General features: G+C 38.2%; 2 protein-coding genes across 4 annotated transcripts in view; one reads left to right on the forward strand and one right to left on the reverse strand.

The window, feature by feature from the left end:
• The window catches only part of REV3L (REV3 like, DNA directed polymerase zeta catalytic subunit), a 176,210-nt gene that overhangs the window by 18,727 nt on the left and 131,966 nt on the right, over positions 1-25,517 (forward strand). The window lies entirely within an intron of this gene.
• LOC110135376 (small ubiquitin-related modifier 3) lies at positions 22,842-24,006 on the reverse strand. Its single transcript, XM_020890388.2, has one exon. It carries the CDS (start codon positions 23,923-23,925, stop codon positions 23,611-23,613), a length of 315 nt encoding a protein of 104 aa, XP_020746047.1. The 5' UTR covers positions 23,926-24,006; the 3' UTR covers positions 22,842-23,610.

Genomic DNA, 25,517 nt, shown 5'->3' on the forward strand with positions numbered 1-25,517 from the left:
ATGTATAAGAATTTATACTAAGGGTGGAATTGCTGTGGTAGAATGTGCACATTCTCTGTTTTATTAGGTAATGCCCAGTTGTTTTCCAGAGTGGTTCTATCAGTTTGCCCACTAGCAGTTACTAGAGTTTCTGATGTCCCTCATCTTCACCAGTATTCACATCTGTCAAACTTCCCAAGTTTTAAATAAATTCTTACAGGTGTAAATGATCTCTTTCATTGTGAGTTTGTATATTTTCTCTCAGTAGTAAGGTTGAATTTTTCCATATGTTTATCATCTGCTTGATCTTTCAAATACTGAGAGGAGTGTTACAGTCTCCATCTTGTGGATTTGCTTGTTTCTCTTTCAGGTCTATCAGTTTTTGCTTCATGTATTTTGAAGTTTGTATTATGTCCTTGTATATTTAGAATTACTATGTTTTCTTGGTGAAAGGACTTATTAATCCCTGGTAATGTTTCTTATTCTCTAAGTCTTCCTCGTCTGTTTATTAATATAGCCACTCCAGCTTTCTTTTGATTGTTTTTTAACAAGGTATATCATGTTAAGGATTGTAAAGTGCCTGAGATTTTGTCTTCTTGAAAGGTAACAAGTTAATTTGTCATAAGTTTCATAAATGCTGGCTATAGATAGTAGATTTCTGACTCTCCACTTTATTGACTACTATTAAGGAGGAACCACAGGTGGAAGGTGGTTGCAGGTCAGTTACAACCTGTGGTAGATTCAAAGACAGATACCATAACAGAGACCCATGGAGAATTGTCTCCTAATATAGCTTTTCCCATCCTTTTGCTTTCAACCTACTTACGCTTTTGTTTTTAAAATGGGTTTCTTACAGACAGTATATGTGTGCCTGCTGAGTTGATTCAGTTGTTTCCGATTCTTTGTAACCCTATGGAGTATCGCCCACAGGCCCCTCTGTCCATGGGATTCTCCAGGCAAGAATACTGGAGTGAGTTGCTGTGCCCTCCTCCAGGGGATCTTTCCAACCCAGGGAGTTAACTCATGTCTCTCATGTCTCCCGCATTGGCAGTCAGGTTCTTTACCCCTAGTGCTACCTGAGAAGTTAGACAGTGTACAGCTGGACTTACTTGTTTATCTAATCTGACAGTCTCTTTTAATTGATGTGTTTAAGTTATATATTTAATGTAATTGATAATATGATTGAACTAAAATCTACCACTCTGCCAGCTGTTTTCTGTTATTCTGTTTTTTGTGTTTTTCCTCTTTTGGATTACCTGGATATTTTTTTATTATTCCCATCTATTATTCCCAATAGCTGCTTTCACCTTGGTATGTTTGTGTTGGTTAATGCTTTTTGACTTTTCTATCAGTTTAGTATTAAAAGACAAAGCAGGCCGAGCTACTGTTTCAGCTCTCATGCTTCTTGATCTTACTTCTTTTTGTGTCCTAAGAAACACTGATTTTGATACCAGGTGACATGTTATTTAATTTTGATATTTATCTGCTGTTGTTGGGTTATTTATTTGTACCTCTTTTTGAAATTAATTTAGTGGTAGTCTTAGGGTTTGTAATATACATTTGTAACCAAGCAAGTCTTCCATTATATAATAGTATGTAATTACACACACACACACACACACACACACACACACACACACACTATAAGAGGAGAAGGCAATGGCAACCCACTCCAGTACTCTTGCATGGAAAATCCCATGGACAGAGGAGCCTGGTAGGCTATAGTCCATGGGGTTGCGAAGAGTCAGACACGACTGAGCGACTTCCCTTTCCCTTTTCACTTTCATGCACTGGGGAAGGAAATGGCAACCCGCTCCAGTGTTCTTGCCTGGAGAATCCCAGGGATGGAGGAGCCTGGTGGGCTGCCGTCTCTGGGGTCGCACAGGGTCAGACACGACTGAAGTGACTTAGCAGCAGCATACTATAAGAATTTTAAAACTATTTACTCCAAATTCTTCCTGCTTATTCTTTGTGCATTTGTTGTCGGGCAGACATATGACACTTTTATACATGTGAAAGTTATGACCAACCTAGACAGCATATTAAAAAGCAGAGACATTGCTTTGCTAACAAAGTTTCATCTAGTCAAGGCTCTGGTTTTTCCAGTAGTCATGTATGGATGTGAGAGTTGGACTATAAAGAAGCTGAGTGCTGAAGAATTGATGCTTTTGAGCTGTGGTGTTGGAAAAAACTTTTGAGAGTCCTTTGGGCTGCAAGGAGATCCAGTTAGTCCATCCTAAAGGAGATCAGTCCTGGGTGTTCATTGGAAGGACTGATGTTGAAGCTGAAACTCCAAATCTTTGGCCACCTGACGTGAAGAACTGTCGCATTGGAAAAGATCCTGATGCTGGGCAAGATTGAGGCAGGAGGAGAAGGGAACAACAGAGGATGAGATGGTTAGATGGCATCACCGACTCAATGGACATGAGTTTGAGTAAACTCCAGGAGTTGGTGATGGACAGGGAGGTTTGGCATGCTGCAATCCATGGGGTTGCAAAGAGTTGGACACAACTGAGCAACTGAACTGAACTGAAAACATGGTATCAGACTCAGTACATCTATTTTTGCTTCAGACAGTTATCTTTTAGAGAAATTACAAATAAGAAATAAATGAGGTTTTATATTTACTTTCATTTATGTCTTTTCTAGTGTTGTTGATTTCTTTGTGTGGATAAAAGCTTTTGTTGCTGTCATGTTCCATCTGCCTGAAAAACTTCCTTTATAATTTACTATAGGGCAAATCTAGTGGTAGTGAATTACTCAGTTTATTTTCTGAAAGAGAAAATATTTTTCTCTTTTATTTTCCTTCATTTTAATAAAATATGTTTTGCTGAGTATGAAATTGTAGATTGCCTTTTTTTCTTTTAGTACTTAAAAGATGTCACTCTAGGGAATTCCCTTGCACTCAAGTGGGTAGGATTTGTTGCTTTCACTGCCAGAGCCTAGGTTCGATCCCTGGTTGGGGAACAGATCCCACAGGCTGCATGGTACAGCCAAAAAGAAAAACAAGATGTCATTCTATTGTGACTTCTTTGATTCTCTGTATATTAAATGTTCTCTTTTTTTGGTTTGCTTTTTAAGATTTTTCTCTGACTTTGAATATAATGTACCTTTACTTTTTTTGGTTTGCTTTTTAAGATTTTTCTCTGACTTTGAATATAATGTATCTTTCCTTTTGAGAATGCTGTGTCTCTTTGGTTTTATTTGAGCTTCTTGGTTCTGTGGTTTATATCTTTTAGTTTGGAAAATTCTCAGTCATTACCTTTTTTTCTTTTTTGACCTGTTCTCTCTCTCTTCTGTTTGTGTGATTTCAATTATGTGTATGTTAGATCATAAAATACTGTCTCATAGCTCTTGTATAATTTGTTGTGGGCTTTTTCTGTTTTTTCCTATACTCTCCTCACCTCCCCGTATGATGAGATTTATCTTTAGAGAAACTTCCGTAATGGTAATAGTTGCTGTTGCTATTCCTTAACTATATGTCAGTAGGTGAAGTTATGGTATAGAGGCATATGCTTTTTAGCATGTACTGAGATATTTTAGATTATTAATAAAAGATAAATTTGTAATAATTTTTACCCCAATTTAAACTAATCTGATTAGATTCTGGGATATGGCCCAGAATTATTTAATTGTGAAGATGGAGTATAATGTAATAATCCAGTAACTTATGAAGTAAGATATGTTTTAGTTTTTATGTCAAAGTATATTCTGATTTTTCTGTGTTAATTACTTGAAGTTCATTGAATTTTCATTCTGAATTATGTTGTAGTTATAACTTTACATACTTACTTTGGAATAGCAAAGTAGTATTACAAATTGCCAAGTAGCTAGACCCAGATGTTTATTTTACTCTCTTAGGACTGTGTGGAGTTACATATACATGAGGTACAGTATAAGTAAGAATCTAACATTATTTTGCTTTGTTTTTGTAATCTGTTGTTTGAGAAAGTGGTTTGGAAGTGTAAATAGAATGTCTTTTAAAGGAGAGTTTTTTTAAGATCATTAAAAATCAATAAACCTATTAGTATAAATAAAATGAACTTAAAGCTTCTTGAAGGTGAAAGAGGAGAGTAAAAAAGCTGGCTTAAAACTCAGCGTTCAAAAAAGTAAGATCATGGCATCCAGTCCAGTCAGTTCATGGCATATAGATGGGGAAACAATGGAAACAATGAAAGACTTTTATTTTCTTGGGCTCCAAAATCACTGTGGACAGAGACTGCAGCCATGAAATTAAAAGATACTTGCTTCTTTGAAGAAAAGCTATGACAAACCTAGACAGCATATTAAAAAGCAGAGACATTAATTTGCTGATAAAACTAGTCAAAACTGGTTTTTCCAGTAGTCATGTATGGATGTGAGTGTTGGACTATGAAGAAGACTGAGAGCCAAAGAATTGACGCTTTTGAACTGTGGTGTTGGCGAAGACTCTTGAGAGTCCCTTGGCCTGCAATGAGATCAAAGCAGTCAATCCCAAAGGAAATCAACCCTGAAATATTCATTGGAAGAACTGATGCTATAGCTCCAATACTTTGGCCACCTGATGAGAAGAGCTGACACATTGAAAAAGACCCTGTTGCTGGGAAAAATTGAAGGCAGGAGGAGAAGGGGACAACAGAGGATGAGATGGTTGGATGGCATCATCAACTCAATGGACATGAGTTTGACCAAACTCCAGGAGATAGTGAAGGACAGGGAAGCCTGGTGTGCTGCAGTCCATGGGGTTGCTGAGTCAGACACAACTAAGCGACCGAACAACAAAAACCAAAAACCTTGGATATTTTTCAGAGTAAAAATTTTTTGAGTGGATACAGATGCTTTGAATCATCAAAAGTGATAAATTAGACCTACCTAGTTTTTTTTTTTTTTTTAATAATGTAGATGAATAAAAAGGAATATTACCTCAGAGGAAAGCAAGATATGCTTCTGAGTTTTTCATCAATTGAAGTATGTCAGACTTTAAACCCAGAGAAAGTCTTTGGATATGTCTGCTTCAGGTGTCTAAAAGTTTAATCATAATAAAACCTTGCATTTGTCGTCTGAAGCTTAATAATGTGGAATGGGTATATCTTTTAAAAAATGTTTTTTGGGGAAATAAACTGGTTCATTGTAAACATTTTTATGTGATCTCAGCTTTACCGAATAAGATTTTTTTTTGTTGATAAATTTTAACTTGTCACAGAGAGTAGAAGTGTTTTGTTTGACCCAGGTTCCAATAGTTGGCAGATTTTGAAATGCGGACATCTCTAAGTTTATATTGAAGAATAGCCACATAAAATGACAAGGAGTCAAATGCGTAAAGCATTTGCTTTTTTGGCAGAATGCCCCAGTAGATACAGATTCTTTTTAAAAATTGAAGTAAACTTGATCATGGAGAGTTTCTTGCTTAGTATGTTAATTTCCCACTATAGCCCCACCAGATATTCAATAACAGAGTCAAGATTTTGCTGACAACTGTGATTCTTTCTGGCTCTGCTTTTGCAGTTGTAAAACTGGAACATGGAATTGTTTTTCCTCTGATTAAAGAAAATACTCTAAATCACTTAAAAGCAATTGGAAACCTGATCCTACACATAAATGTGTACACACATAGAGCGAGAAAAGTGGAAATGCATGGTGTTTTTTTAATTCTAATTTTTTCTCAATAATTATTCTTTGATACTCCTACACTATAGGAGTTTAATAAATACTTATTTTAAAAAAGAATTACTTCTCTGCATGTTATGTTAATCAGATGACAAACCCTTACATGTAGATTATGGACTTTCAAATCCATTCTCTGTTCATTTCTATTGTTAATGCTTTTTGATTGAGGTCTATCTCATTATTTTTGCTTGGAGCATCATAATAGCCTCTCACCTTGCCGTTAACTTAACCTCTTTTCACATTCAGCCCTTGTTATGTAACTAAAGTGATATTTCTTAAATCCAGATACCATCCAAATGTTGACACCGGCAGTGGTACAGGAAAATAGGTGAAAAATTGCCAATAACCTAAATATTTAAAAATAAGGGATAGTTACACCTAAATGGTACCTATGGTCTGCTATGCAGTCATCAAAAATCTTTACTAAGAAAGAATAGAAGGGAGAAATATCCACTTTTGTAACTAAAGTGAAGAAAAAGGCTTCAAAGTAGTTTGTATAGTATGATCCTTCTACTTAAAAATGTATATTAACATAATATTAAGTGAGAAAAACAAATACACCAGAATGTGAACTCTATCTCCAGCTGGTAGAATTGAGTAATGTTTTTCTCTTTGTGTTTTTTAATGTCTTTTGAATAAAAGCACTTTTTTAATTAGGGGGGAAATTAAACAGATAAACTGTTCATATTATTCTCCTGTTTGAAGTCATCAACTTCCCATATTCTACAGAGGTATTTCCCCAAAAGTAGTCCATGGATATATCACTGCTTTATAATCACCTGGTGTACTCATTAAAAATAAATTTCTGGGGTCCGCCCCCAGGAATAGGAAATTAAAACCTTTGGGGTTATCCTGGGAATGTGTACTTCTAGTAAGAGCCATCTCTGATTTTTATTCTTTCTGAAGTTCTCAAGTTGGCCTGCAGTATAAAGTAAAACTCTGGATGATACAGAACTTTCCCATATCTGACACCTGAGTGCCTTTCCAGCCTCACCTTCCTCCCCAAGCACTTTGCTTTTCAGTTTGAGCTGCTTGACCTTGTTCAGATGTGTATTTCATGGCTCTGCATTAGTGCTTACCTTAAGGAAAGCAGGAACTCTGGTGGTTCTGGATGTGGAGTGCCTGGCATAATTTTGTCCCTCTTGGACTGTTTGATGACTGGAATGACCATGGGCATCCTGTGAGTTTATCAGTTTTTACAACTGTCCTAGAAGCTCTCCTAACTTCAGTCTACCCAGAGTTGATTGCCCCTTTCTGCCATCATTGTACTTTGTATCTCTCTTAGAGCAGTAATCATGTTGACATGTCTGACTTCTCTGTTCAGAGCATAAGTTTCATGAGGGTACGGGTACAACAGTATGCTGTCAGTCTTTGTATCCTTAATGCTCTTGCCTAGATATCCAGTACAAATTAGTAGAAAAAACTCAGGATGGAAGGACAAATTTTGTGCAATTCAACCTGTAAGAGGTATCTAGAATAGTCAAATTCATAGAGAAAGAATGTAGCAATAGATTAGTGGTTACCAGGGACTGGGGGAAAATGGGAAATAGGAATTTGTTGTGTAATAGGTACAAGAGTTTCAGTTTGGCATGATGGGAAGAAGTTTCTGGAGATGGATGGTCGTAATGGTTACACAACAGTGTGAATATACTTCCTATCACTGACTTGCACACTCAGAAAAGATTTAAGTGGTAAGTTTTGTGTATATTGTGGCACCAAAGGAAACAGCGACAAGGAACCGAAAGCCCAAATCACCTCATGAAGCTCAAGGCCTTGACCAATTTACTCAGCTTTCTTCTCTGCTGTTCCTAATGTTTAGTTTCATTGTGTTTTCTTTTGATGTGGTAAAACTTGATTTTAAAGATGTTTGAAATTAACTTGATGTACAGAGAAAGCCCATAGGAAAATCTGAACAATAAATCAACATAATTTGTGAAGGGGGGAAAAATAAAGGGGGTTGAACATAGCATCTACCTTTTAAAAAATCGAGTGTTGAAAGAAAATACTGTTACAATATTACAAATAGTAATTAAAATTGAAGTGGCTGTCACCTGCTACTAACCAGTATATAGTTGTGAAACAAGCAGTATGGCATGGAATTTCAAACTTGGTAAGGTCAAAGGATCTTTTTTCCTCTGCTTAGAATTGTTTTCCTGCTGAAGTCCAGGACGATTGGCAGGTGACGCAGTGAGTACCTTGGCAGTTTCTTACGTGACTTTTGTAGAGGATACGTTTGAGCCCTTTGCAGCTCCGTAAGAGGTGACTCTGTTCTCTAAGAAAAGCACATGAGCTGTTGAATACTGTTGACCTGGAGCTGCTGCAGACCCAGTTGTGCGTGTGTGTGCATGCGTATCTGTGTATTCCTTTCAGTATAGTGGCTCTCTCAGATTCAGTTTGCAAAACTACTTCTTTGGGAGCAGTTCAGAAGGAAGATTTGGGGATTTTCACCTAGAATGTCTGATGTTAAAGGCTTGAGATGCTTCTGACTTAGGTAGCTCTTAGAACATTATGTAAGAAATAATATTTTGATGAAACATGACATTTTGGCCTGGTCAGGGTCTCTTTTAGAAGTAAATTATTCTCATTATTGGAATGGTTAAAATGGAATAAGAAAGGCATATTATTATTTCTCCTTACGACTATATCATTCCTGGCAACTCTCTGTTCTTTCTTGTCAGTGAACTTTACATCTCTTCTTTCCTGACTTGCCACTGTCTGTCAGGTGTTGATAAATGTTGGTGAGTGACAGGTATAATGAAAGGAAAATATGTTCATTCCTCTGTTCTTTTTCTTTAATCAGTTTTATTGAGGTGCAGTTTAAACAGAATTGACCAACTTTAAGTATACGATGAACTGCGGCATGCCAGGCTTCCCTACAGTTCATCATATACTTAAAGTTGGTCAATTTTGTTGGACACAACTTAGCGACTGAACAACAACAAAGTATACAGTTAGTTAGGTTTTGACAAATATGTGTGGTCATGTAGCAGCCATCACCAGAATCATGATATGTAGGACATTTCTATCACCTTAAAAAGTTCCATTCCCCCTCTCCAGCAGCCACTGATCTAAATTACTATAGTTTTGCCTTTTCTCGAATTTCATATAAGCATTCATACAGTATATAGTCATTTTTGTCTTCATCCACATTGTTGCATGTGTCAGCAGTGTGTTCCTATATATTGCTGAGTCATATTCAATTATATGGATCTGCCATTCAGTAGGAGCTGGGCATTTGGGGGTTGTTTCCAGTTTGGTCAATTAATGAATAAAGCTGCTGTGAATACTCAAGTACAAGTCTTTATGTGAATAAAAATTTTCCATTTTCTTATACATACTTAGGAGTGGGATTGTTGGGTCATAAATTTACTTCATAAAAAACCACCAGAGTCTTTTCCAAAGTAACTGTATCATTTTGCATTACTTCCAGCAGTGCACGGGAGGTCTAGTTTCTCCATACTGGCACCAACATTTGGTTCTGGTTTAGTCTTTAAAATTGAATGTTTTCTTTTGGGAGCATAACAATATCTCATTGTTTCAGTTTTCATTTCTAAAGACTAAGGATACTGAACATCTTTTAATGTGCTTATTTGCCATTGGCATGTCTTCTTTGGTGAAGTATCTATTCAACTCTGTTGCCCATTAAAAATACTGTTTTCTTTCTGCTCTGGTCCTCCTGCTCTACTCCCTTTTTCTCTGTCCTTTGGACATCTGGCTTCTTAACACTTGTTGTTTTTCAGTCAGTAAATTGGGTCCGACTCTGCGATCCCATGGACTGCAGCATACCAGGCTCCCCTGTTCTTCACTATCTCCCGGAGTTTGCTCAAGTTCATGTCCATTAAAACGGTGATGCTATCTATCTATCTCATCCTCTGCCACCCTCTTCTCCTTTTGCTTTCAGTCTTTCCCAGCATCAGGGTTTTTTCCAGTGCGTTGGCTCTTTGCATCAGGTGGCCAAAATATTGAAGCTTTATCTTCAGGATCAGTCTTTCCAGTGAATGTTTAGGACTGATTTTCTTTAGGTTTGACTGGTTTGATCTTCTTGCAGTCCAAGGGACTCTCCAGAGTCTTCTCCAGCACCACAGTTTAAAAGCATCAGTTCTTCACTGCTCAGCTTCTTCATGATCCAACTCTCGCATCCATACATAATTACTGGAAAAACCATGACTTTGACTATATGGACCTGGACCTTTGTTGGCAAAGTGATGTCTTTTCTTTTTAATATGCTGTCTAGCTTATTAATATACTTGTCATAGCTTTCCTTCCAAGGAGCGAGTATCTTTTAATTTCATGGCTACAGTCACCATCCACAGTGATTTTGGAACCCAAGAAAATAGTCTGTCACTGTTTCCATTTTTTCCCCATCTATTTGCCATGAAGTGATGGGACTGGATGCCATGATCTTAGTTTTCTGAATGGTGAGTTTTAAGCCAGCTTTTTCATTCTCCTCCTTCACCCTCATCAAGAGACTCTTTAGTTGCTCTTCACCTTCTGCTGTTGGAGTGGTTATCATCTGCACTTCTCAGGTTGCTGATATTTCTCCCAGCAATCTTGACTCCAGCTTGTGATTCATCCAACTCAGCATTTTGCATGATGTACTCTGCATATAAGTTAAATAAACAGGATGACAGTATATGGCCTTGTCATACTCCTTTCCCAGTTTTGAACCTGTCAGTTGTTCTATGTAAGGTTCTGTTTCTACTTAACCTGCATTCAGGTTTCTCTGGAGACAGGATGGTCTGGTAGTCCCATCTCTTTAAAAATTTTACACAGTTTGTTATGATCCACACAGTCAGTGAAGCAGAAGTAGATTGTTTACAACTTATACTTCCCAAACTCCTAGCTCAGGCCCAGGGCATTTCTGTACTCTTCATATAGAGTTGTGCATCTGTATTGTTTTTGTATGGGAATTCTTCACGATTCTTTCTCCTTTCTGGAGTTTTTCTGGTGACCCATGTGGCATAAATTTAATGAGGAAAAAGCTTTTTATGCTCTTCCTCTTGTGAGATGACTAGGATAGTTGAACCTCATTCTACTCTTGAGTACTCTTAACATTTACAGAATCAATACTATCCTGTCCCCCCTTTTATACTCAAGTCATTTCACTCAAGAGGTGGTATGTTAGGTTCCTTGGGTGTATCAGCTTGTACATAACACAGTTGGTTGGTTGTATTTCCCAGCCAAAGCAACATAAGCAACAGTTTGAACAGAAGTGGATATGAGACCCCAGCTTTCTCTTGTTAAGCAGAACATTAGAGATTTACAAAAATGTAAAGCAGTTTCTGTCTTTGCACTAATTTTTTTCTTTTGGAAAACGAAATGTTATTCATGTTAACATGTAATAGGTTTATTATTTTCAAAGAATGAAAATGTCAGTACTTTGTGTATTTCTCAGTTTTAATGTGGTTTCTCGTATGGTTAGTATTGGTGTAGCCCACATAAAATTCTTTGGAGTTCTCCATAACTTTCAAGAGTGAAAAGCTCTCCTGAGACCAAATTTTTTAGAACTGCAATAGCTAGGGTTTATTGAGGACTTATTACATGTTTTTTACTTGTTTAATTCTCAAAATAGTACTGTTATGTAGGCATTATTGTTATCTCCAGATTACTAATGAAGAAATTGAGACAGAGATTGAGTAACCCTTCTAAGTTCATTTAGTTAGAGAAGCTGAAGTTCAGACTTACTTGATTCTTTTCAAAATTTTAGCCTCTTGGGTCCTTCTTCACAGTATACAGTTAATCAGTAGTTTCTATTATTTCTTCCTTCAAAATATTTTCATTTCTCTCTTTTCCTATTATCACATTCTAGTCTTGGCTCTTATTGTGTCATTCTTAGAGGCAACAGCTTCTATCTGTGCTCATTGTCTATTATTGTCAAAAGAATTTGCCTGCATTGTGGGAAACCAGGGTTTGATCCCTGGATTGGGAAGATCCCCGGAGAAGGAAATGGCAGCCCACTCCAGTATTCTTCCCTGGAGAATTCCATGGACAGCGGAACCTGGCAGGCTGCAGTCCATGGGATCACAAAGAGTTGGACATGACTGAGCAACTTTCATTCACTCAGTCTGGGTCTTTATTGCTTCATTCTTAAGAAGCAACAGCTTCTATTTGTGCTCCTTGTCTGTTATTGTCAAATTAATTGTCCAGATATACAGCTTTTCTCATTTTTTTCTCCTGTCCGTCATCTAAATAGCTTGCTCTTATGTACTACTTTGTTTATATTTATTTCTCTCTCTGTTTTTTTTTTTGGATTTGCATATAGTACTTATCCTCCAAACTGAGGACTCAAATTCATCCATGTATTTGAGTCTTCGTAAAGTTGTTACATAGATTACTGATGTTCATTTTTTTCATGCTTATTTTTCTTGTGCTTCATTTCACATAGTTTCTGTTGCTGTAATTCAAACTTATTAATTTTTAATTCTGACATTTTGTTAATTTCTGACTGAATTAATGATGCTAATAATTTATTCATTGTAGTTTTCATCTCAGATATTTATTTTTCATTTCTGATGAGATAAGAACTTTGATTTGTGTCTTTATATTGTCCATGTCATTGCTTAACATAGTTAAGCATTCTTCTACTTTAACATATGGATTAGTTATAACTTTCTTGATATCGTTGCTAATTAATAGGTCATGTTTTTTTATTTCTTTTTATGCCTGATACTTTTGTATTGGATGTCAGACATTATGAATTTTACCTTGTGTTCTGGAAATTTTTTTATTTCTAGAAATATTTATTCTGGGACAATGCTGAATGACTTGGAAGTAGTTTGACCCTTTCAGAGCTTATTTTTTATGCTTGGTTAGGTGGGACTAGAGCAAATTTTATCTAGGGCTGATTTTGCTCCTCTTCTGAGGCAATAATTTACAGTTATTCCACCTGATATCCTGTGAGGTATGAGATTGTTTTTCTTCTGAATGAAGCACAAAAATTATTCCTACCACCATCTGAGCCTCTGGGATTGTTCCCTCTGTTCCTTTTAGTTGTTTTTTTTTTTTTTTGCCCCCCCTGCTCGGGGTAGATTCCTCACAAGCATGTAGTGATATTGTGCTGGAAAGACTTGAGGGAGCCCCTCGATAGATCTACCCCACTCTCACTCTGCAACTTGCTCCTCTCTGATACTCTACCAGACAGATTCTAGCAGCATCCTCAACCCAGGGGTAGTGCTGGGCTCCACCTAGGTTCCTTCCTCCCTCTGCTCCCTGGAAACTAAGGAGGGAGCTATGGGAAAGGGCTCATTTTATTTCGCTTTTCATGGCTTTGCTCTCCTATACCAGCCCTTGTTCAGTGTCTGAAAACCAGTTTCATATATTTTTCTGTTTTTTAGGGTTTTTTTGGCAGGAGGGTAAATCTGCTCCCTCTTATTCCATCTCGATTGGAAGCCCTGTCTATATATTTGCTAGAGATTCTGCTCAACTCTTAGCACTTCTCCAAAATGTTTCATGATCCATTTTCTAGCTGGGAATCATTTAGTTGCAGACAGAGCCTTTTCAAAGAAGCTCTAGTAAAAAGGAAATTTAATATTATAATACAGAGAAATCTCTCAAATCTTCATTGCATGCTACAAACAGGTCTTTTCTTCCTTTTTGTTCTCTGCACACCAGTTTCCTCAGCAGAGTTCTTTCCACTTGCTTTTGACTCTCCTTTGCCAGGGTATGAGCCCTGGCTTTAACTTACTGTGACCTTTCAGCTCTAGTCCTTGTAATCAGATTGCCTATTTATGTGAATAGCCCTGAGGAGTCAGAAAATTAACATTCATCTTGCGTAAGCAGGGTTCAGTAGTGACATGACCATGATTAATATTAAATGAAAGTAAAAAATTTTAATTAATAAACATTTTAGAGTATTTTGTGTGAGAAATACCAACCTATAAATTCTAACTGGGAAATTAAAGTCTCAAATAGTACTTATTAAATACAGTGTTTATACTGAGGTAGCTCATATGTTTTGCTAATGTCCTTTGATTAATAAATACTGTAATTCATCTAAAAACATTCACTGAGTATATATTATATACCAGACACTGTCCAAGGCACTAGTGATTCACAGAAGTTTATGCTCTAGTTAAAGGGTTGCAAACTATAGCCCTGAGAGCCAGATCCAGCCACCTTTTTGTAACTAGTTTTATTGGATCACAGCACCTTTCATTCATTTCGTATTATCTGTGGCTGTTTTTGTGCTTCAGCAGGCTCTGAGTAGCTGGAACAGAGACTCTATGACTCACAAAACCTAAAATTTTACTATTTGTCCTGTTAGGGAAAAAGTTGCCAACCCTTGGCGTAGGGTGATTGTATATATATTTTAAATATAAAAAGTTTGACTTCTTTTTGTAGGGTCAGGACCTTGTTTAATCAGGTCTTAGACTTGGACCAAAATGAGTGTTTATAAAGAGGTTAAATTACTTTCCTAAATTCCTAACATTAGATTAGAAGTTTTGATTTCATTAATTAAGACCATAGGATTGTTTTGTCTCTTAATTAATTTCTTGTTAGATTGGAGATACCGCAGATGAGGGCATCTGGGTTTACTGGTGATTCAGAACACATGTGGTGAGGTATTTGGCAAGAGGCTAAAGGCCAAGTGTTGCAACCACCCACATAACAGTCTTTGCAAACCATCAAGTGCTTTCTGTAATTGTAGAAATAAAAACAGATTTTTTTTCCTTGCAGTATGTTAAAACAAAGAAGTAATATACTTTGAGATGGTGGACATAGTTGGAAACTAACTTGTTTTCAAATGTAGAAATTAAACACAGAAGCTCAGGAAATACTGTCTGAGTCTAAATGTGCTTGTGAGGTTAGTAATCTGTATGTAGTTCCTCTTGGTTCATGATGTCATTGTGAAAGTGTTAGTCCCTCAGCCGTGTCCTACTCTTCGCGACCCCGTGGACTGTAGCCCGGCAGGCTCCTCTGTTCATGGGATTTTTCAGGCAAGAATACTGGAGTGGGTTGCCATTCCCTTCTCCAGGGGATCTTCCCAACCCAGGGTTCGAGCCTGAGTCCTCCCGCACTGCAAGCAGATTCTTCACCGTCTGCACCACCAGGGAAGCCCCATGGTGTCATTAGTTGAGGTAAAGAAGTCTTACACAGACTTGCCTGAAACTACTCACTCTTCAAGTCTCTGCTACTATAAAATGTATAGATGCTGTTCATTTTTAACATGTGCTTATCTCTTTTAAATGAGATAGCCACTAATCTCAGAATCAAATGTTAGATTCTCTTTCTGCTCCACCAGAGATTCCCACTGTAGAAAATCTTAAAGAAAAAATGTCCCAGTGGTTTGGACAGTTTTCATAACTAAGATAACCATATATCCCCATTTCCCTAGGATGTTCCTAATTTACCCTAACATAATTACTAACAGTTACCCCCCTTTATTGTCAAAAATCCTAGTTTGGATGGCAGTGTGTGATCAACCTATTTGTTTATACTCATGTTGACCATTGAGCAACTGGACCTGCTTTAAAATTTAGCATTTAACCAGTCTTAGCATTTATTCTGATCCTAATTCTCACAGAGGAGTTGGTGGATTGATGGCTGTAAGACAGTATAGTTGTTAAAGTAAAAATTATATCATATATATTTATAGAGAGACTCATCTGACAGCAGGAACTTAGATTATGTGTGTTTCTACAGCGCAAAATTCTTTGAATCCCCACTGCTAACAGTGAACTTTTTTTATACTGTCTGGGAACTTTCTCAATCTCTCTTCAGTCTTTTCTTTCATATTTTTCTTTCCCTTTCTCACCCATGAATCCCACATTTCAGCCCCACTTCATATAGTTTGATTTTCCTGATTATAGTCTTTTTTCCCCTAATTTCCATACCTCTCTTACGTTGTTCCCTTTAATTTTTTCCTGCTCTGCATTTTCCAGTTTCCTTTTCCTCTGTCAAATTCCTACCCGTCGTTTAAAGTATAATGCAGATATTACTTCTGTGAAGCCTTTTTTTGCCACACCTCCATTCTGATTAACTTCTCTTTTCTCTAGGCTCCCTGAGCAGTTTGTTTCTATTGCTGTTGTCTTACCGTGTATCTTGGTGCCCTAACTCTGTCCCCAGGTCTTTAAAGGCAAGAGCATGTATCTGATTCATTTTAAATCCACAGTGCCTCTGCAGAGACTTTTAGATACTAGTTGTTCAGTAAAAATGTATGATCAATTGTTGGTGTATTCCCCTAATTTTCTTGGAACAGCTAGGTTAGAGAATATTTTAAAAAGAGATTTTCTTTGTGAGCTTTGTAAGAGTAACTTTCATATGCCAATTTCTGAATTTATTTAATGCCATTAATTATTTTAAATTATCTTTTGTTAAATTATAGTTTATTTACAATGTGTTTTAATTTCTGCTGTACAGGAAACTGTATAGCATATATATATTATTCATATATATATTTTTATATATTCATATATTATTTTATTCAGATATATATATTATTTTCTTTTGTGTTACTGTTTATCACAGGTTATTGAATATAGTTCCCTGTGCTATATAGTAGGACCTTGTTGGTTATCCATTCTGTATATGCTAGTTTGCATCTGCTAACCCCAAACTCCCACTTTATCCCTCCCCTACTCCCCTCCTTTGGCAACCACAAGTCTATTCTTTATGTCTGTGAGTTTGTTTAGTAGATCAGTCCATTTGTGTCATATTTTAGACTCCACATGTAAGTGATATCATAGGGTATTTGTCTTTTTCTTTCTTCACTTAATATGGCAATCTCTGGGTCCACCCATGTTGCTGCAATGGCATAATTTCATTCTTTTTTATGGCCTAGTAGTGTTTGATTGTGCACGTATGTGTGTGTGTATGCCTGAGTGTTCAGTTGTGTCCGGCTCTTTGTGACCCCATGGACCGTATGTAGCCTGCCAGGCTCCTCTGTCCATGGAATTCTCCAGACAAGAACACTGGAGTGGGCTGCCATCGTCTTCTCCGGGACATCTTCCCGACCCAGGGGCTGAGCCTGTGTCTCTGCAATGCAGGCAGATTCTTTACTGTCTGAGCCGCCAGGGAAGCCCACGTGGGTTTCCCTGCAGATGTGCATGCAGCACATCTTCGTCCATTCATCTCTCATTTAGGTTGTTTCCACGTTTTAGCTATTTTGAATAGCACTATGCAGATAGGAGTGCATATATCTTTTTGAATTATAATTTTGTCTGGAAATATGCCCAGGAGTGGGATTGCTGAATCATATGGCAGCTCTATTTTTAGTTTCTTGAGGAACCTCCCTACTGTTTTCCATCATGGCTGCACCATCTTACATTGCAGCCAACAGTGTAGGAAGGATCTTAAGTTCCCCAACCAGGCATTGAACCTGGACCCCAGCAGTTAAAGTGCCAAGTCCTAACCACTGGACTTCCAGGGACTTCCCAGATTTTTGGCCCCTTAGTTTATGGTGAAGATCCAGAGTCACCTTGTATTGTGCCACCATAGACCTTCATCAGGAGAGGAAAGGGGTAGCATTTGATAGTACAGAAAAGTTCTCATCCTTCAGTCTGAATAACAAAGTTAATTGTGGTCTGAGAGGGAACTTAAAAGATTATGGATTGAAGAACTGCCTTTTATGATATATTTTAAAGAGAGATTGATACATTTTTTAAATAGAAATGGGTGATTTGACAGTTTTAAGAAGAGATGTAGAAGGCTGAAAATTGTCTGGAAATGCTAGAGTTAGGAGATACTCCTCTTCTTGGCAACTGATAAGATTAAATAGGAGACGTCAGTGAACATGTAAGTTATTCTCATTTAGGACAGAATATAGGTTAGTAATACAGGAGATATTTGAGAAATGCTAGATAAATTTACAATCAGCATTGGCAGAAGTAAAGATTAGGAAAAAGTATGGGTTATTGAAGACACATTGGTGTTTACTATGAATGGGTATTTCCTTTTAATCCTAAATGTATTTGATAAAAAATACAACCCCTGAGTTTTTGTTGTTGGTTTTTTAGCTTGTTTGAAGTGGTGCTTTGGTAAAGTGAAAAGAACATCAGGCTAAGAACAAGAGCTTAGAGTTCATCAGGTTCTGAGGTCCTTGGACTTCTCAGCCAGTTGAATGTGTGACTTTAGGCACCTTGAATCTCTCGTTTCATATATTAAATGGATAAACAAACTGAGATATACCCATACAAGGAGTTACTATGGAGCAATAAAAAGGAATGGGCTACTGATACATGTGATGTTATGGATGAATATCAAAATCAATTTGCTGAGCAAAAGAACTCAAGCACAAAAGAGAGATGTACAGCATGATTTCACCTTTATGAAGTGCTAGGCAAAACTTCTGTGAAAAATTAGAACAGTGATTGCCTCAGAGGACGTGGGGCTTGACTGGAAAGTGATACAGGGGAATTCTGGGGTTGATGAGAATGGGGAATGTTCCATAACTTCATGAAGGTGCACATATTTTTCAAAATTAATCAAGTCCAGTATTTGTGTCTTGCATCAAATGGGAATTTTATGACTCTTCCCCTGCTCCTCCCAGAAAATAATAGTAAACAAATACTGAATTCTAGTTAGTAGGTATGCCTTTCTCAGTTGAAATATGTAGTAATTCTGAAACTACTTTTTACATTTTCTAAGTTTTTGAAGACAGGTAAATATATTTAGGAAAATGGGAGCCAGGTTTCTAACTGTTAAACAAGAAAGAAACATGGAAGTGGGGACAACTAGAATGTCTCTAGGGGTATTAGGTTGGAATTTGGGGTGTCAGTATGAACTCAGCTTTTGTAAGAGAAGGTCAGATAAGTAGGTTGTAGATAGGAGAGAGAGGAGGGGACAAAGAGAAAGACAAATATAGCAGTGTATATAAATATATAAATTTCCTAGCTCTGTTTGCATAGAGGTGCAATTAATGACACCCTCATAGCAATAGCAGTGAGCACACTTATTCCCAGATCTTGATTTCCAAATAAGATTCTCACTAAATGAACGTTTGAGAGATGGTTGATTCCGTGGCTGGGGCAGAGAAGGTACAAGATGAGCCTGGAATATATTATTGTTCCAGAAACATTACATGGTGTTAAGTAATGATGGGAACATATCAGAAAAACATAAGAATTCTGGTTTTCACTCAGACATGAAGTTGTCACTCTTGTACTCACAAGAACAAAGTTGAACAGACTAAAAATCAACATCTCTGCTTACCAATACCCTGAAAACTGGAGAGACAGACAAATATGGAGAATCCCAGCTTCCCAGGGACAGGAGCTGATGGAGCCAGGAACTTAAAGCTGTAACTGATGAACCTCCAGAAGCTGAGTGTAGGTTAGCTTGAGAGTTGAACATTCCCAGGGACTCAGCTTTAGGGAAGGGGGTCTTACACGGCTGTGGAGTTTTTTTTCCTCAAGCTCTGTCAGGTTCTCACAGTGAGGAACACGGGAGGAGGGTGTCCCTTTATGCCTCCTACAGGGGCAGTGAAGTAGAAATCATTTTGAAACAGGCTCCCCCTGCCCAAAGAGGGAAACTACTAGAGCCTGGCCAACTTGGGTAAAGGGAAATACCCAGCTCTCAGCTTTGTCCAGCCTTACTGCCCCATCTAAGAGGGGAAAAAGGCTGAGAGGCGTTTGCAAAGGCCACAGCCAGGCACAAAGGGCCTCTTGAAGACTCAGACCTAACCATTGGATTAGAGAACACTTTTCTCACCCCTTTTATCTTACCACCACCTCAGTGGGGCTCCTGTATAGTAACAGAGGATTACAGATGGAAAAACTACAAGGCTTGCACTTTAAAAGGAATTTCTAGGGAAACTCAAAAGACAATAGGAGAGACAAAAATAAGGACCTTAGAGGAAATTTTAGCCTCTAATACCTGTAACTATAGTAAACACAGCTTAACTACTAGTAAAATATGGCATGGATTTTGGAATTGTCCGACTGGGAATTTAAAATTAAACTGATTAATATACTAAGATACCTAATTAGAAAAGTGGATATCATCTAAAAACAGATGGGTAATGTAAGCAGAGAGATAGAAACTCTAAGAAAGAATCAAAGGGAAATAATGGAAATAAAAAACATTGTAATAGAAGTGGAGAATGCCTTTAATGGACTCATCAGAAGGAAAATAGAGGAAGGAACAAAGGAAATATTTGAAGTAATAATGGCTGAGAATTTTTCAAAATTAATGACAAGACACCAAATCACCAATCCAGGAAGATTAGAAGACACCAAATATGATAAATAGCAAATCTACACTTAGTCATATCATTTTTAAATTGCTAAGAGTTATATTGGACTTCTCTTCACAAACCATGCAAGCAAGAAGAGAGTGGAGTGAAATGTTTAGAAAGGAAGAGCATTATAGAAGGACAAGTGAAGGTAAAATAAAATCTTTTGTTTTCTTATTCTTAATTGACATAGTAGATAACTGTTCAAAATAATAATAGAAGCAGCGTAGTGGGTAATTATAGATATTGGAGAAGGGAAATGAATGATAGCAATGTTATAAGGGAAAAGAGGGAGGAATTTGGAATACCATTATTAATAACTTGGAAAACTATTATATAAAGTATTATCCATGAAGTGCATTTGTAGTGTTTTTTGATGGTTGGTGTAGGTTATATTTAAACGTATAACACAAACTCTAGTTGTTGTTCAGTCACTAAGTTGTGTCTGATACTTTGTGACACCATGAACTGTAGCGCTCCAAGCTCCTCTGTCCATGGGGATTTTTCAGACAAAAATACTGGAGTGGGTTACCATTTGCTTCTCCAGGCTGTCTTTCTGACCACGGGATCAAACCCAAGTCTCCTTCATTGGAAGGTGGATTCTTTACAACTGAGCCACCTGGGAAGCCCAGATTCTGGAGTAACCACTAAAATTCAATTTTTCCTTCTAATACTTTAAAGATGTCACTCCACTGACTCTGGTTTGCATTATTTTTGATAGGTTTGACAATATTTTTCTGCCCAAAATTTTGGACTCCCAATCTTCATGATTTATAACTTCACCTTATTTGGGTGCCCTTGTGACCAGTTGTATGCTTAGTAGAACTAACTAGTCATATCAGTTTGGTAGAACGCATGGACTCTTAAGTAACTAAACACCATCCTAAGAAAACTTCTTTTAATTCATATACAAAAGTTGTGGGTATTTGGGGGAAAGAGAGTTAAGGAGTGGAAGAAGGCTGTACTGCTTCTACCTTTTGAGAGAGTAAATATTAAATCCAGTGAGTAGTTTGTTGTCAGTTTATTTACTGTCTGATAAAAAGAACTTTCTTACATCGATAGTTCTGTTTTAATGTTTAATATCTTTACCTGTTTCAGTAATTATCAGTTTAAATAGAACATCTCTCTATAATTTGACAGAATCTTAATGTGATTCAAGGTTCAGTATGAAGTGTATCTTTATATGGAAATAAAGATGTATAAGTGGTTTTAGTGGCTAATGTTTGTATTTCTCATTTTATTCATAACTTATTTCTATGATGAAAAGTGAGTGTTAGTCACTCAGTTGTGTCCGACTCTTTGCAGCCCATGGACTGCAGCATGCCAGGCTTCCCTGTCCATCACTATCCCCCAAAGTTTGGTCAAACTCCTATCCATTGAGTCAGTGATGCCATTCAACCATCTCATCCTCTGTCACCCCATTCACCTTCTGCCCTCACTCTTTAGGTCTTCTCATTAGAGACTTGCAAAGAAAATGAGTATGGATAGGTTAAAAATATATATATAACAGCATAATATTGTAAATCAACTATATTTCAATTAAAAATATGTAATAACAGCTTTATTCGGATGTAGTTTGTGGCTCCATGAACTATAGCCTATCAGGCTCCTCTCCCTGGAATTTTCCAGGCAAAAATACTGGAGTGGGTTGCCATTTCCTACTCCAGGAGATCTTCTTAACCCAGGGACCGAATCCACATGTCTTGCACCTCCTGCATTAGCAAGCAGATTCTTTACCACTAGTGCCACCTGGGAAGCCTTAGACATTTCACATAAATGGAATCATACAATATGTGATTTTTGTGTGTCTGACTTCTTTAACTTAGCAAAAGGTTTTCGAGGTTCATCCATGTTGTACCATTTATCAGTATTTCATTCCTTTTTATGGCCAAATAAATATTCCATTGTATGGGTTCCACACTATATTTATTCATTCATCAAATGATTAGCATTTGGGTTATTACTACCTTTTGGCTATTAGAAATAATGCTGCTATGAGCATTTATGTGCAAGTTTTTGTATGAATATTTATTTGTATTTATCTTGAACATGTATATAGGAGTAGAATTGCTAGTCATGTGATAATCCTGTGTTTAACCTTTTGAAGAACTGCCTGACTACTTTCCACATCATCCACACTGTTTAACATTTCCATCAGCAGTATGTTGAGGTTTCCAGTTTCTCCGTAACACTTGTTATTGTCTGACTTTTTGATTATAGCTGTTCTAGTGGGTGTAACGGAGAAGGCAGTGGCACCCCACTCCAGTAATCTTGCCTGGAAAATCCCATGGATGGAGGAGCCTGGTAGGCTGCGGTCCATGGGGTCACTGAGAGTCGGACATGGCTGAGCGACCTCACTTTCACTTTTCACTTTCACACGTTGGAGAAGGAAATGGCAACCCACTCCAGTGTTCTTGCCTGGAGAATCCCAGGGACGGGGGAGCCTGGTGGGCTGCTGTCTATGGGATCACACAGAGTCGGACATGACTGAAGTGACTTAGCAGCAGCAGCAGTGGGTGTAAAGTAATATTTAATTATGGTTTTGATTTGTATTTCACTAGTGGCTCCTAAGGTTGAGCTTCTTCTCTTGTACTTGCCATTTTTTTTTTTTTTTGACAGAATACCAAACTATATTTACTGTTGACAGTAGTAAAGAACAACAAATAATGTACAGATTGGGGAATAAACACAAAAGAGCCGCAGACACCCCGCCTGTGCCCGAACAGCAAGGTACAGGGGAAGTGTAGGCTTCTCCAGCGAGGTCTCAGGCGAGCAGGAGATGATGGTGGTTGTCCTGCCCAGGTGACCCGAACAGGCAGCCAGGGACCGTCAGACAGGAGTGAGTCCGCACGGAAGGGCAACAGGACAACCATCGGAGGTTAACCAAAACAGACCCCAAAATGCACAGAACTGAAATCACACATAACGTGTAAGCTCCATACCAACTTGGGGAGCAGAGCACAGTCCTCGGGGAGAACCCGGAGGCATCTCTCACTTGTAGCCACACTTTGAAGCAGCTCTTTTACACAAAAACATAACAGCAAAATCAGCAATACTCTATCTTCCTTGTTTACATACAGACCATTGTTACTCATCAGAAGCAAATACTGGAGGAAATCTGAGGCCCTGGCACCGTGACCACAGCACACGTGTGGGACTTACTTTCTTCTCTGTTAAGAAAAGGGGAAAAGCCCATTTTTGTTGTGTCCAAGCAGTGTCACCGGCAGTTGGTGGCAGTGGGTCTGGGGCCCCAGACCCCGCCCAGGGCCGTGTTACTGAAGAACTTACCTTTTAAGAAACATTCCAGTATTTTCCCTTCAACTTAACTATATTCTGGCAAAGCTTACATTTCTAATATTTAGCATTAAAAAAACCTGTGCCTGCAAGAAACAGTAAGTGAAAGTGTATCTCCCATACCAACCATGACCCAAAAACTCGCCCCACAGAAGCACTCCCAGAGCAGTGAGTTCTCTCCATGACTGGAAGGAGGGGGGTCAACACCTGGAGTGACAGCCCCGTCTAGACAGAAAGCAGGCATTCAGGCCACAAGCTTGGAGAAAATGTCATAGGAGGGAGAAAAAACGAAAAAGTAAAAACAAAGCCCAAGTCCCTCACCAGGCATTTTACCCAAACACAGGTACCAGGTGGTGGGCCGAGGGACGCTGGGGACCATCACCACCGTGGCACTCAAGTGCATCAGAGCAAAGTCCTTCTGGGGAATGTCCTCGGTGTCCGAGCCTCCCTGCTGATGGGCTTGGCCACACGTCCACTGTTCAATAGCAAACACAGCACGGTGCCACGAGGGGCTGGGGGCTCTAGAGGCCGCTCCCCAAGAGGCAGCTGGCCACCCTGGAGCCCCCCGTCTGCTGCTGGAACACGTCGATGGTGTCCTCGTCTTCCATCTCCAGCTGTGCTGGGGTGTCTGTTTCATTAATTGGTTGTCCATCAAACCTGAATCGAATCTGTCTCATTGACAAGCCCTGGCGCTCGCAGTAGGCCTTCATCAGCTTGCTGAGCGGCGTATGTCTCTTGATCTTGAACTGGACCACGGAGCCGTCCTGCCCGGCCACCTTCAGGTTGATGTGGTCGTTCTCCGTCTTCACTCCCTCCTTGGGTTTCTCCTCGGACATGGCTGCGCTCGGAGGGCAGCGGGACAGCAGGCAGCCCCGAGCGAGCGACTCAGGCTCTCGGCCCGCCGCTCTCCCGCCGCAACTCCTTACTGGCCATTTTTATGTTTTCTTAGGGAAATGTCTATTCAGATCCTTTGCCTCTTTGAAAATTGGATTGTCTTTTTATTATTGAGTTGCAAGACTTTATTCTAGATACAAGTCCCAGATACTTTCTCTTATTCCTTAAGTTGTCTTTTTACTTTCTTCTAGACAAGTAAAACTTTACGATCCTTGAGTGTTTCGCAACCATAAACTGTGCTTGAGAAATTTACTAGATTTGCCTAATCTCATTATTTGTAACATTTTAGTTATGTGCCTTTGAAAGAAAATTCAGGCATTTATATACAAAGTTGACTGGACAGTAAGTTTATCTTGATTAGCTATTAATTCTGCTTTAAATCATCTGAGTTGAATTTTCATATTATAAATTGGATTATTAATTTTACTTCAAGACCTTGGATTATTTACTTTTCAGTTGAAATACTGTAAGGATTAATATGTTTGACCATTCTGGCTAAAACATTGAAAACTAAAACATTGGTTTTATAAGTCAGAATTATATTTTTAGCAAGTTAATAAGTACTAGTTATTTTTATGACATTTAGTTTGAAAGGTGCACATTTTCTTAGGAAGTGTAGCTTGAAACCACTGTTAGCAGTTTAATTTTTTAAGGCTAGGGTTTTTGGAATAGTATGATGGTATACCATGGGGTGTGAAGTAGTATCCAGGCTGAGGCTTACTGTCACTGTGAAAGTAAAGGTGATTACTGATTTCCTTTTTGTAATAATATTTGTAAACTAAATTACATATGAATGTTGGACATGTCATTTCATCAGATTTTTGACATATTAATCATAAAATAATTCATTTATATATGCTTTTTTGCAACCCCATGGACTGGAGCCTTGCAGGCTACTCTGTCCATGGAATTCTCCAGGTAAGAATACTGGAATGGGCTGCCATTCCCTTCTCCAGGGGATCTTCCTGACCCAGGGATTAAACCCAGGTCTCCTGCATTGCAGGTGAATTCTTTACCATCTGAGCTACCAGGGAAGCCCTAAAATAATCAACAGCAAGTGAAGTGAAGTGAAAGTCACTTAGTCATGTCTGACTCTTTGCTACCCCATGGACTGTATAGTCCATGGAATTCTCCAGGCCAGAATACTGGAGTGGGTAGCCTTTCCCTTCTCCAGGGGATCTTCCCAACCTGGGATCGAACCCAGGTCCCTGGCATTGCAGGCAGACTTGTTACCAGGTGATCTACCAGGGAAATAGGGGTTGGTTATTTTACTGCTGTTTACTATGGAAAAGTGGTCCTTAATTCTGTCTCTTGTACTCCCTAGCAAACAGGTGGGGAATAGGAGGACATTATGAATATCTTCATTAGCATTTGAAAAGCAATATTTATAAAGAGAAAAAATAAAAGCAGTCAAATTTCTACTAGACTCAGTTTTTGAAAACCCTTGTAGGAGTTACCCAGTATGAAAAAAATCCTGTTGTTTCTGCTTTCTAACCATAAATTCTCAATTTTATAACATCAACTTTGGATGTTC

This window comes from Odocoileus virginianus, chromosome 19 (assembly GCF_023699985.2).
Source record: "Odocoileus virginianus isolate 20LAN1187 ecotype Illinois chromosome 19, Ovbor_1.2, whole genome shotgun sequence".
Classification (NCBI taxonomy): Eukaryota; Metazoa; Chordata; class Mammalia; order Artiodactyla; family Cervidae; genus Odocoileus; species Odocoileus virginianus.